Raw genomic sequence first — 13,854 nt, forward strand, 5'->3', positions numbered from 1 at the left:
CATTGTAGAGTAAGAGAACTGTGCCCTTGGACCATGGGCAGAGACCATAGCTAGTGAGACAGTGCAGCCCTGCCGTGCACAGAGTTCATAGACAATGGTTACAATTAGTAGGTGGCCGCCATTTTTTATTGGTGGAAAAATGAGAACAATTTGCTTAGAGATGGATTTATTTTGAAATAAATACACAGTGGGTTGTTTGCCTCAGAGCGTAGAGGGTAGGACAGAGGGGGGAGTTGTTTTGTTATTCAGACACTGAAGGACAGCAAGCAAGGGACCCCTAGCCTTGTGGTCTGGAGGGCCCCCGCTTGCAAGAACAGAGCTGGCATTATGATGAATCATTCCCGTATCTTGTGCCAGTATAGCCACATGTAGAGCAGCTGGCTGTACTTTACACACAGAGAAAAGACATTGTCAATTGTTAAGCGGAAGAACAGTGTGCAAGACTCAGTTTTCCTGACAATCTTGAGCCCCTGGTATCAGCAAATAATTTCTTCACTCCCAGGGGAGGCTCTCAAGCTGTAGTTCTCCAGGGTCTATTTTCTGATAATTCCACTGCTCACAGAGCCAAGGGAATTTTCCGGGAGCCCTGGCCAATCTGAGAGACTGCAGGGAGTGTACAGGGGATTCATAAAGGTTGCTGCCCAGCATGGTGAGTGTCAGACATGTGAGATTCGTACCTTGACTCTTAGGGCTCTGCCTCCCTGTCGCTGTGAGGAGATTTCTTCTCTCTGCTGAGCAGGATTTTGGTGAGTTGCCTGTTTGTGCACTGAAGTTAGTGGCAAGGGCTCAAGAAGGATTCCAGGGTAAAAGTCACAGAGAGTCCTGTGGCACCTTTAAGACTAACAGATGTATTGGAGCATAAGCTTTCGTGGGTGAATACCCACTTCGTCAGATGCATGTAAAAGTAAAGGGTAAAATTCAAGCACCGTCTGGGGAGAAATTCCGCAGCACGATGACTTGAACTGTTTAGTATTGTTAGAAATACCAAGGGATTTCCTGGTAAAATTGAAAATACAAATGTGCTGGAAGTAGTTTAGCCAAATATTTGTTTTTAAAATCAGTTCCTTGTCTCTTACTGTGTCCTTCTATCTGTCTCAATAGCTTCCTTTTTTGGGCAGTATGGTTTTTCCTCTGGGTCCCTCCATTTTTCCAATTCAGCGACTTCACAGCCCTATTTGGAAGTGCAGCCAAAGTCTCTGCAGTGGGGTTCTGTGTTACCAGAGGGTTCACAACAAGAATGGGTCACACTCTGGCCAGATTCTACTCGCACATTCTGCCTTCAGTGGGTCACTCTGGATCGAAACTAGCCTCCTTGAGAGCAAAATCAGGGCCCACCTGTTTTGGAATCCCCGTCTTTCATACCCAGTCTTGGAACACCACATAAATTGGGGGTTTACTTCAGACTCTTTCAGCACCCTAACAGAAACGTGCTCTCTGTAGCAGGACCCGAACACATGATTTTTGCAGCTTGTAGCCAAAAGTTAAAAACGTAGGGTGAATCTGGTCCCATTGAGATCAATGGCAAAGCTCTGAAAACAACCTGGAGTTCACCCTAAATCCACATGTAGGGACTGAAATAAATAACCTAATTTATACTGGCCATGAGCCTCCAGTGACTTCAACTGGAGTCGTCCTGTGGCATCTAAGGACGGGTGAGCTTGTTTGAAACAAATTGAATTGACAGGGAAGTTTGTGAAATCTCAAACTCACAGGCTTAGGATAATTTTTTTTCAAGGAGGGAGAGGAGTCTGCTCTCTCTGTCCCCCGGCATGTCTGGTTCTGGAGTGGTTGAGAAGCACTAAAAGGCAGTAAAAATAAAAGCATGTTTCTGGCATAGAGGAAACCACTCGGGGTTGGAAATCTGAGCGGGGGAGGTGCAGGAACACACAGTGTATGTATGTTGGGGTGGGAGGGAGGGGGAATGTTGTATCCAGATCACAGTGGCACAGAATGCTGAAACTGGGTGAAATAGGGAATGCACATCCTGCCTAATGCACAGACCAAAGAGGCGTAACGAGGCCTGCTGGGGGAGGGGCGGGGGGGTGTCTCAGACCAGAATGGAATGTGGACCACACTTTAGCAGATTGTCTCTGACACCGTCTGCCATCCGGACCATCCCTCCTCCTGATACAGGCTCTTGGCAACATCAGCAATTGCCAACACAGAACATCAGCCTCAGGAAGGGGTGTCTGGGTTTCCAACGGGCTGCAATACGTTAAAGCTTTGTGTCATTTTGAGGAAGAGTTACTGACGCTGGCTACTTTTAATCTCCACGTCCTCTCTCCCTCCTGCCGGGCCTTTCGCTCTCTCCTTCCCTGCACAGGCTGAGCTGTTGCTGGGGTTCCCTTCACCCTCGGAAAGGCAATTCAGGCTGATCTCCCCTTTTCCCCATTGTTCTTTGTGTGACATGGCACCCCATATTCTCCATAGTGATATTATGATATGATCTTGGGGTCTGTGAGGGTTCCACTTTTGGTCTCGATAGCTGGTTGGGGAGGGCCTAGTCAGGGCAATGAGCCGTAAGGGAACATAGCCGTTCTTCACTCCCCATAGAAGAGGATTCCTGGGAACAACTGAGGGAAAAGAGTGAACTGGAAGAAGTGCTGGACCAGACTAAAAGTACTTCTAGCCTCTATATGGAAATTTGAGAAACCCAAGCTGTAAAGCAAATGCAGTTTGTGCCTTGAGATTCTTCCACACTGCTTGTATCATCAATCAGGGTGAGAAACTGCTAAATCACAGTCAATCTAACTAGTGTGCTAAGCTTAGTTTGTGTTTTTGTTTATTTGTTAGTTAATCTGCTTTGATCTGGTTGCTATCCCTTATAATCACTTTAAATCTATTTGTTGTAGTTAATAAACTTGTTTTTATGTTTTAATCTAAACCCAGTATGCCTTGAAGTGAAGTGTCGGGGGGGGGGGGCGGCGGAAATCTCAGCTTGCTTACCACAAGTGTGCATTGTCCTCCCCATGTTCAGGGAGGGACGAACAGGGTAACTAATTCATACTGGTCAGAGTTTGGACCAGGGCAGGATGGTACAGCTCTGGGGTCCTAGACTGTGTCTCAATCGTGAGAAATTTCACACCCGAGTGGCAAATTTCCAAGCAGGCACCTCTGCGGCTTCTCTTGTTACACCCATACACATCGTGTGATGCTTCAACGACTGCTATACAGGAACAACTCGTAAGCTGAGAAGTATGCACACTACATAATGAGAGCGGGGAACTCTGGGACATGTCTGAAACAGTGGGCCACTGGGACACAGATGTTAAACCCAGGATGCTCTGGGTACAGTCATTCCTCAGTGCGGAGATTTTATGTGTCAGGTCATTATTTTTTTCACCTAAAATGTTCATCCATGCAGTGCCTGATGGGACCCATCAGACTTGTGAAATACACACCTAGTGTAACATTTCCAAGGTGCCACATATGGCTAAATTCAATAGTGTCATGAATGGAAAAAATGCCTTCAGTAAGCTCAGGCACGAGCTTGCAGAGAAAATGCCTCCATCTGACTTGGGACTGGACCAGTGCATTGCAAGGCCAGACGGGATCATAGTGATCATCTAGTCTGTATAACACAGGCTTGTATAACACAGGCCTCAGAATTTTCCCAAAATAATTCCTAGAGCAGATCTTTTAGAGAAACCTCCAACTTTGATTTAAAAATTCTCAATGAGGAAGAATCTGCCAAGACCCTTGTTAAATTGTTCCAATGTTTAATTATTCTTACCCTTTAAAAATGTATGCCTTATTTCCAGGCAGTATTTCTATAACTTCAACTTCTAGCCTTTGGATCCTGTTATACCTCTGTATGCTAGCCTGAAAAGCCTATTATTACATATTGGTTCCTTGTGTAGGTACTTACAGACTGTTATAAAGTCACCCCTTCACCATCTTTGCTAAACTACACAGATTGAGATCTTTGAGTCTATCAGGTTTTCTAATCTTTTACTAATTCTTGTTCTACTTCTCTGAACCCTCTTCAGTGTATCAACATCCATCTTTAATCATGGACACCAGAACTGGACAGAGGATTCCAGCAGCAGTCACACCAGTGCCACATATACAGGTAAAATAACATCTCTACCTCTCCTTCAGATTTCCCTGGTTATCATTGCAGGCTCTTTTGGCCACAAGGTCGCACTGAGAGGTCATGTTTAGCTAATTACCCCTTCATGCCCCCAAATCTAGTTCAGAGTCATTGTGCTTCCCACGATCTCCCCCCATCGTGTGAGCATTGCCTACACTCTTTGTTTCCAGATGTAGATATTTAAATGGCTATATTAGAACACATGTTGGTTGCTTCGACCCAGTTTGCCAATCAATCCAGATTGCTCTGAATCAGTGACCCATCCTCTTCATTATTTACCATCCCCCATTTTTCGTGTCATCTGTAAACTTCATCGATATTCAGTCAAGAGATGGGTTCGTATATGTGCTTCTGACACATCTCTCCTTACACCTGTCAGGTAGCACCTGTCACTTATGTTTCAGACAGCGCCGGGTGCCTGCAAGAAAGTGTCTCACAAAAAGAAACAAGGGAAGTAACCGCTGTGCCATCCTGTAGCCTGAAATATCATTACATTTGTGCCCCCAGTGCGTATTGTCTTGAGTACAAAGTCATAGACTTGCATGAGAATGTCTGTTTCTATAAGGGAAACTTGGTCCTTTCCAAAATAGGAACTGCATTGTGGATCAGATGTATGGTCCATCTAGCCCGGTGTCTTCTCTCCGACACTGATAGCCCCAGGTGCTGCAGTACAAGGTGTAAGAAATCGAGCAGTGGGTTGATTCAGGGGGATGACCTGACCATCATGAGAGTGTCACCCTAATGCCTAAAAGCTAGAGATTGGCTTGTGCCCTGAAACATGTGGGTCCATAGACTTTCCAAAATATTTATTTAGCTGTTACTATTGTAACTGGATAGTCTCATGATCCATGAAAATGTCCAAACCCTTCCTGATTCTTGCTTAGCTCTTGGCCTCAGCTACCTTTTGTGGCAATGAGTTCCGCAGTTTAATAAGGCATCAAGTGAAGAAAGCATTCTTTCTGTCTGTTTTATTGACTGTCCTCTTGATCTTACGATAGAGAGTAGATCGAGCATGTGTTCTCCCTCTCTTCTACTAGTCAGTATTTTAAAGACTTTTCTCATATCCCCTCTTATTTATCTCCTTTGTAAGCCAACATTCCCAGTCTTTTCAATCTCTCTCCTTGATCGTTCCCTGAACCCCTCTAGTTCTGCAATATCCTGTGTGAGAAGGGTGCCCAGTACTACACAGAGGAGTCCAGAGGACGGTGAAACATTGACTGACTGACCTCATAGCATTGTATCTTCTGTATGATTTCCCATCCCACTCCTCCTGGGTTCCAACGTTTTGCTCAGTTTCTGTCCCTGCTTACACTGTGAGCAGGGTTTCCCAGAGCTCTGTACTATGATGCCCAGCTCCCGGATCTGAGTTCATGCAGTTAATTTAGAACCTTGTTAGGTGTTTGAGGAGTTCCAGCCATACCCTCAAATTGGCATAAATGTTGGATTTCTTGACATTGACGGTCATGTGCCATTCACCTGGCTTGGCTAGCTCCCTCTGAGAACTTCTCTGGACTTGATTGTCACTTAAATAATTTGTTGCCATCTGCAAATGTTGCCACCTCACTGCTCAACCCCTTTCTAAATTGTTAATAGCTATAAACTACTTACCATACTATTTGCTATAAAGTGTGTAACCCCCTCGCTGTGCTTCTCTCCCTTCACAGGGACCTTGAGCATTTCTGAACCTGATCAATGCATTAACCACCTCATGGCAGATTTCAACCTCACCCTCTCTGACCCGTCAACATTCATCCTAATTGGCATCCCTGGCCTAGAAGCTGCTCACATTTGGATTTCCATCCCTTTCTCTATGCTGTACCTAATCGGCCTGTTGGGAAATTTCATGGTTCTGTTTGTTGTAGGGAAAGAGCAGAGCCTGCACAAGCCAATGTACCTGCTACTCTGCATGTTGGCGCTCACAGACATCGCCGTGTCTACCTCCGTCATGCCGATGGCACTGTGTATATTTTGGTTCAATTTGAAAGGCATTACTGTGGGTGGCTGCTTCACCCAGATGTTCTTCCTTTACATGATTTCTGTTACACAGTCAGCCATCCAAGTGGCAATGACCTTCGATCGCTACTTTGCCATATGTAACCCTCTGAGATACACCACCATTATCACCAACACACTGATAGCTAAGCTAGGGCTCATGGGTTTGATAAGAGCTGTTCTCCTCATGCTGCCCGTGCCCCTGCTTCTCAGTAGGCAGCCATTCTGTGGCAACCACATTATCCCCCACACGTACTGTGAGCATATAGCTGTGGTAAAGATATCATGTGGGGACACCACTGTCAACAGGACATACGGCTTGGTGATGGCATTTGTAGTCTCTGGGTTAGATCTGACAGTGGTTGCCCTGTCCTACAGTCTGATCATCAGGGCCATCCTCAGAATCTCCTCCAAGAAATCCTATGAGAAAGCCCTGAACACCTGCACAGCCCACCTCTGTGTGATGCTGACATCTTTTACTCTCTTCCTTTTCTCTGCTCTGACACACCGGTTCGGTCAGCACATCACTCTCCATGTTCACATCATCTTGGCCAACCTCTTCTTCCTCATCCCCCCCATACTCAGACCGATCATTTATGGGGTCAAAATCAAAGAGCTTCGTGACAAAATGGTCAAATACACATGCAGAAGGTGATCTCTAGGGGCCAGTGACTTTAATCCTCTGTGCAAGAGGGGGAAGGGATTTCTCCTCGTTAATCAAGAGTACTCTGTCCCAGTTTGGTTGAGCACAACGTTGTACAAGTTCACAGTCTCAGAACTTCCTCACACCGAATGTCTTATCATCCCGTCACCAAGCACTGCTCTCTCCGTTGAGGAGTTCCCTCTTTCTGATCATCACCTGATGTCTTTCAGCATCATCCATCAGTCCCCAACCCCACACACCCTGTCACTCGGCCTTTCCACGAATTCCACAATACCAGAAGATTATGCAGCTTTTTGAAGCAAGGGGCTTTGCATTAGCCCTTTGTGAAAAGGGTTCTTGATCAGTTTGACAAACTAAAGCTACACTTTCAGATATCCAAAGACAAAGAAAAAAACTGCAATGCTGAACTTCTTTTTCATATGTGCAGTGATCCAGTGAGTAAAATGTATCTGATTTAGCTATGTCCAGTTATTCAGGAAACTTGGAGGATAAACCAAAAGTTTCAGTTGGAAAGCGGTAATACAGGAAAGCTGCTGCAGGAATTGAGAACATTCCCCTAGAGCTTGTTGGTGAGAGTTGTGAAACCATGTATTTTTGAGAATGAGACTGCTGTATTAAAGTATGACCATAACCGTTGAGTCAAATTACCTACCAGATTGCACAGTCGCTTTCCAGCTGGAACTTTGAAAACAAACACTAACTGTTCGCATTGTCGAAGATGTCAAAAAAGGTGTCAAGATTTCATGTTGGAGTTTTTGAAACAGATGAAACAGAGATTGGCACCAAATGTCGAGGTGATTGAATCGCTTGCAGTACTACGTCCTTCTACTGCGCTCACTTGGCATGACTTAGATTGGCTGATATCTCATGTTTGCCAATGGTTTATGGAGACTTTGGACAGCTGAAGCAACAATGTAGATTTTTTCCTATAGTTCACTGGCCTCATGCTCAGGAAAACGAAGTTGAGCAGTTTGGGGTTGAAGTTCTCGAACACACGGATTCGGCTGAGGACAAAGACTTTAGTGAACTTGGCTTGTTTGCTCTTTCATGACTGTCGCTACCTTTTAGCAACAATGTTGAATGATTGTTTTCTCAGATCAACTTGATAAAAACAAAATTGCGCAGGAAGATACTAGAGGAACCTTTAGAAAATATTCTTCTTAAGGAGTGTGTGCAACAACAAAAAATTCTGTTGTGAACAGTTTGCACCAACAAAAGGAATGATTGCACTGGTCACTGCTGATATGTAGGACCTGTAGCAGTAGTATTCTACTCCCAACAAAGACAGTGAGGATGAAATGTTGCCTTTTAGAGACTCACAGCTTTGTTGTTAATGTGGACCAACTCCTGCTGGGGATTGTAGATTTTTTTTTTTAAATCTCACCCATACAAGGTATCTAATGAAATCTTCCATTTCTTTCTTGATGTATAGGCCAATGTGTTAATTAAAAAAACAACACCTTCATTTCAAGAAATAGCTGAGCCCCAGAGGCCCGTGGGGGCCGTGGGACACCGGGAGCAGCAGAACCTGCTGGGTCCATCACTTTGGACTATTAATGCAGTAGAAATCTGGTAAAGCTGAGCTAGAGGCAGGGCAGCAGCAGCTAGAAACACTGAGCCAGAGGACCCAGAGCTGGGCTGGAGGCAGAGCAGCGGTGATGAGGCAGAGCTGGGGAGCTGCAGCTGGAGCAGAACAGAGCTGGGAGCTGGGTTGGCACAGACCAGCTGCGCCTACGGGGAGCCAGAGCTGAGCTACAGGGGAGAGCTGCGGGGCCAGAGCCAGGATAGTGGACGCCGGCTGTGCCAAAAGTAACCTGGCAGCCGAGAAGAATGAACAGCTGGGGAGAGCAAGGTGGGGCTTCGGGCAGAGGGCCCAGCACAAGGAGAAGTCACCAGACAAGCGGGCCTCAAAGGATGGATTCAGCAGGGGGTATGTGAAACTGATGGAAGGACAGAGGTTAGGGAGAAGGGTCCTGCCACCTGCAGCCCGAGGACGTGTGGCCATTGCCAGAGCAAGTGTCAGACCCATGGTATCACCGCAGCATAGCCAGGACCTGGGCAGGAGGCCTGTGACGTGTGAGGAACAAACTGGAAATATTTTTCACATCCCAGAGACAGCTGTTTGTGGTGTTTCTCATTTTCTTTGAACATCTCTCATTTTTTCATTTTTTTTTACAATTGCTGTTTAATAATTTATATTTGGATTAAATTTAGTGTAGTGATCAGTGGGTCAGGGAAGCGTCCAGTGTGAAGAGAGTGCCCCAGGGTGGGGACACCCTAGTCCTTCTCCTAAGTGACTATGATGAGACTGGGTCTTCAGCCTGCCAGGAATCCTCAGCTGTGTCACCATTTTCACACAGGAAAGTGGAAGGGGAATCGTTGAGATGAGGTAAGCTTCTGGATAAAGGGAGTGGGAGTGGGGACTCAGACCCTTTTGCTAGCCAATTCCCCTGCTGTAATGCAGAAGCCACGCTAAAGTAGGGAACTGGGACAAACTGAGGGTTGGATATTAGTAGTGGCTCTGGAATGATTTTTAGGGAGGAGGTGTGATGTCGCACTCTATCTGATTTTATGAAAATATGCTGATGAATGTGAATATAATGTAACTAAAATATGCTTCATGCAAAATGTCTCTTGTAAGGTATCATTACAAAGCATATAATCTACTGAGTGTGGTCATTCTATTTGTATAAATGTATCACTCTTATATCTGAAACTAGAAATATGAAATATAACTCTAATGTCCTATTGTAGTCATGCAAAGTGTGGGCCATTAATGGTGGTTTGGAATCTTGATGGCTCCCATCAACCAGGACTTTTGACTGTGGATGGCTCTGTTTGCAGGCAGGCCTTCCTGTGAGACAAGCTGGGAGGAATGAAGGCTTGGGGTCCCACAGGACACATGACCATGTCACCTGGTACTGAAATCCATATGAAACCTGGAACTTTTCCATTTAGAAGAGGGGGTGGTGACCCAGAGAGACAAAAGATTCCTGCCTTGTGCCAAAGATATATAAGGCGGTGGAACAGAATAAAAGGGGCTGCAGTCATGAGAAATCCCCTAGCTACCACCTGAGCTGGAACAAGGGCTGTACCAGGGGAAAGAATTGTGCCCAGACTAGGAAGGCATCCAGTCTGTGATAGAAGCTTATTGAAACATCTCTGAGGGTGAGATTTTATCTGTATTCAGTTTTCTTAGGGTATGTCTACACTACAGGATTAATCCAAATTTAGATAATTCGAATTTGGGAAACAGGTTGTATAAATTCGATTGTGCGCGGCCACACTAAGCACATTAATTCGGTTTTTAACCACATTAATTCGGTGGTGTGCGGCCACACTACCCCATTACTTTAACCACAGTAATTCGGTGGTGTGCGGCCACACTAACCCTAATTCGAATTAACAAAATCGATTTAGGCGCTACTCCGCTCGTCGAGGTGGAGTACAGAAATCGATTTTAAGTGCCCTTTAATTCGAATTAACTGGCTCTGTAGTGTGGACAGGTGAAGGGTTAATTCGGATTAACGCAGCTAAATCCGAATTAAAGTCGTAGTGTAGACCAGGCCTTACTGTATTAGGCATAGATTTGTGTGTTTTATTTTATTTTGTTTGGTAATTCACTTTGTTCTTTCTGTTACTACTTGGAACCACTTAAATCCTACTTATTGTATTTAATAAAATCACTTTTTACTTATTAATTAACCCAGAATATGTATTAATACCTGGGGGCGGGGGGCAAACAGCTGTGCATATCTGTCTATCAGTGTTATAGAGGGCAGACAATTTATGAGTTTATCCTGTATAAGCGTTATATAGGGTAAAACGGATTTATTTGGGGTTTGGACCCCATTGGGAGTTGGGCATCTGACTGTTAGAAACAGGAACACTTCTTAAGATGTTTTCAGTTAAGCCTGCAGCTGTTGGGGGATGTGGTTCAAACCTGGGTCTGGGTTTGCAGCAGGCTAGCGTGTCTGGCTCAAACCAGGGAGGTCACTGAAGTCCCAAGCTGGCAGGGGAAACAGGCTCAGGGGTAGTCTCAGCACATCAGGTGGTAGTCCCAAGGGGTTTTCTCTGATCCAACCCATCACAGGGGGTGCTGAGCTGCACCCCCCTTACCCTTGTCCATGTAGTGCTCCTCATTGCTCCAGGTTGAAGCCAGAGCTCGGGGCAGCTGTGAAGACCCGGGCCATGGTGGGACCCTGGGCAGCAGAGCCCACAGGTTCAGCAGGTGGCAGGACCCCGGGGGTGGTGGGCCTCTGGGGCTCGGAAGATCCCGTGGGGGTGGTGGGACACCGGGAGCAGCAGAATCTGCTGGGTCCATCAGCTGGACTGGCACTGACAGAGCCGGCAGGGACCTGGGGCCAGCCCTAGGCACAGGAACGCCAGGTGCAAAACCTGGGGATGCTGCAGTATCCCCCACACTCCTACTTCCCACGCCTATGGATATTAGTAACGAGTGAAAAGATATGTAACTTGTGAAATCTTCATAGAAATGATAAAAGTTGAAATGTATAACTTTGGGAAGTGACCAAAGCCCACAAGTAAGTCAAAAACATGGAGACCTGATAGAAGGGTCAGAATTTGGGGAAAGCATGGGATAAAGGAGGGGCAGGGATAAAGGAGAGGCAACACAGAACTGGAGGGGTGGGATCAAATCAATACCTTAGATGTCTGTATACTAATGCGAGAAGTATGGGGAATTAGAAGGAAGAACTCAAAATGCTAGTAAATAAACACAACTATGACAGTTGGCATCACAGAGACTTGGTGGGATAATACGTATGACTGGAATACTGGTATAAAAAGGAACAGCTTGCTCAGGAAGGACAGACAGGGAAAAAGTTGTTGCTTATATATTAAAATTTATACACTTGGACTGAGGTTGAGATGGAAATGGGAGACAGACTTGTTGAAAGTCTCTGGGTAAGGATAAAAGGGGTAATAAACAAAGGTGATGTCATGGAGGGGTTTACTACAGGCCACCTAACCAGGAAGAAGAGGTGAACGAGGCTTTTTTTAAACAACTAACAAAATCATCCAAAGCACAGGACTTGGTGGTGATGGGGGACTTCAACTACCCAGACATCTGCTGGGAAAATAACACAGCAGGGCACTGATTATCCAACAAGTTCTTGGAATGTATTGGAGAAAACATATAAATATATTTCATAAGGTGGAGAAAGCTACTGGGTGAGAGGCTATTTTAGATTTGATTTTGAAAAATAGGGAGGAACTGGTTGAGAATTTGAAAGTGGAAGGAAGCTTGGGTGAAAATGATCATGAAATGGTAAAGTTCATGACTCTAAGAAATGGTAGGAGGGAGAACAGCACAATAAAGACAATGGATTTCAAGAAGGCAGACTTCATCAAATTCTGGGAGTTGGTAGGCAAGATCCCATGGGAAGCAAGGCTAAGGGGAAAAACAATTGAAGACAGTTGGCAGTTTTCCAGAGACATTACTATGGGCACAAGAGCAAACTATCCCACTGCACAGGAAAAATAGGAAGTATGGGAAGAGACCACCCTGGCTTAACCAGGAGATCTTCAATGATCTAAAAATAAAAAAAGAGTCCTACGAAAAGTGGAAACTAGGTCAAATTACAAAGGATGAATATAAACAAATAACACAAATATATAGGGACATAATTAGAAAAGCCAGGGCACAAAACGAGATCAAACAAGCTAGAGACATAAAGGGTAACAAGAAACCATTCTACAAATACGTTAGAAGCAAGAGGAAGACCAAGGACATGGTAGACCCATTACTCAATGAGGAGGGAAAACATTATGAGAAAATGTGGAAATTGCAGAGATGCTTACTGACTTCTTTGTTTCGGTTTCACCAAGAAGGTTGGTGGTGATTGGATGTCTAACATAGTGAATTCCAGTGGAAAATGAGGAAGGATCAGAGGCTAAAATAGAGAAAGAACAAGTTTAAAATTACTTAATCAAATTAGTTATCTACAAGTCACCATGGCCTAATGAAATCCTTCCTAGAATATTCAAGCAACTGATTGAGGAGATATCTGAGATATTAGCAATTATCTTTGAAAAGTCATGGAAGACAGGAGAGATTCAGGAAGACTGGAAAGAGGCAAATATAAATATAAAAAGGGAAATAAGAGCAAGAATTACAGACCAGTCAGCTTAATTTCTGTACCCTGAAAGACAATGAAGCAAATAATTAAGGAATCCATTTGCAAACATCTGGAAGATAATAAGGTGATAAGTAATAGCCAGCATGGATTTGTGAAGAACAAACCATGTCAAACCAACTGGATAGCTTCCTTTGAACAAGACTTGTGGATAGGGGGAAGTGGTAGACGTGGTATATCTTGACTTAAGTAAAGCTTTTGACACTGTCTTGCATGATCTTCTCATAAACAAACTAGGGAAATAAAACCTAGATGGTGCTACTATAAGGTGGGTGCATAACTGGTTGGAAAACTGTTTCCAGAGAGTAGTTATCAATGGTTCACAGTCATGCTGGAAGGGCCCTGCAGGGATCACTTCTGGGTCCAGTTCTGTTCAATATCTTCATCAGTGATTTAGGTAATGGCATAGAGAGTACACTTATAAAGTTTGGGGACAATATCAACCTGAGAGCGGTTGCAAATGCTTTGCAGGATAGGATTAGAATTCAAAATTATCTGGACAACCCGGAGAAATGGTCTGAAGTAAATAGGATGAAATTCGATAAGGACAAATACAAAGTACTCCATTTAGGAAGGAACAAGCAGTTGCACACATACAAAATGGAAAATGACTGTCTAGGAAGGAGTACTGCAGAAAGGGATCTGGGGGACATAGTGGACCACAAGCTAAATATGTGTCAACAATGTAACACTGCTGCAAAAAAGGTGAACATCCTTCTGGGATATATTAGCAAGAGTGCTGTAAGCAAGACATGAGAAGTAATTCTTCCACTCTACTCCATTTTGATTAGGCCTCAACTGGACTATTGTGCTCAGTTCTGGGGGCCACATTTCAGGAAAGATGTGGACAAAGGTCTAGAAAACATGACCTATGAGGGAAGATTGAAAGAACTGGGTTTGTTTAGTCTGGAAAAGAGATGACTGAGAGGGGACATGATAACAGTTTT

At 44.6% G+C, this 13,854-nt stretch overlaps 1 protein-coding gene across 1 annotated transcript; it reads left to right on the top strand.

Annotated features, from left to right (window-relative positions):
* Positions 1 to 5,801: 5,801 nt before the first annotated feature.
* Positions 5,802 to 6,740, top strand: LOC112124127 (putative olfactory receptor 52P1). Its single transcript, XM_024222667.2, has one exon. It carries the CDS (start codon positions 5,802 to 5,804, stop codon positions 6,738 to 6,740), a length of 939 nt encoding a protein of 312 aa, XP_024078435.2.
* The last annotated feature ends 7,114 nt before the right edge of the window (positions 6,741 to 13,854 follow it).

Source organism: Terrapene carolina, unplaced genomic scaffold, assembly GCF_002925995.2.
Source record: "Terrapene carolina triunguis isolate 2854851 unplaced genomic scaffold, T_m_triunguis-2.0 Scaffold33618, whole genome shotgun sequence".
In the NCBI taxonomy this organism is placed as follows: Eukaryota; Metazoa; Chordata; order Testudines; family Emydidae; genus Terrapene; species Terrapene triunguis.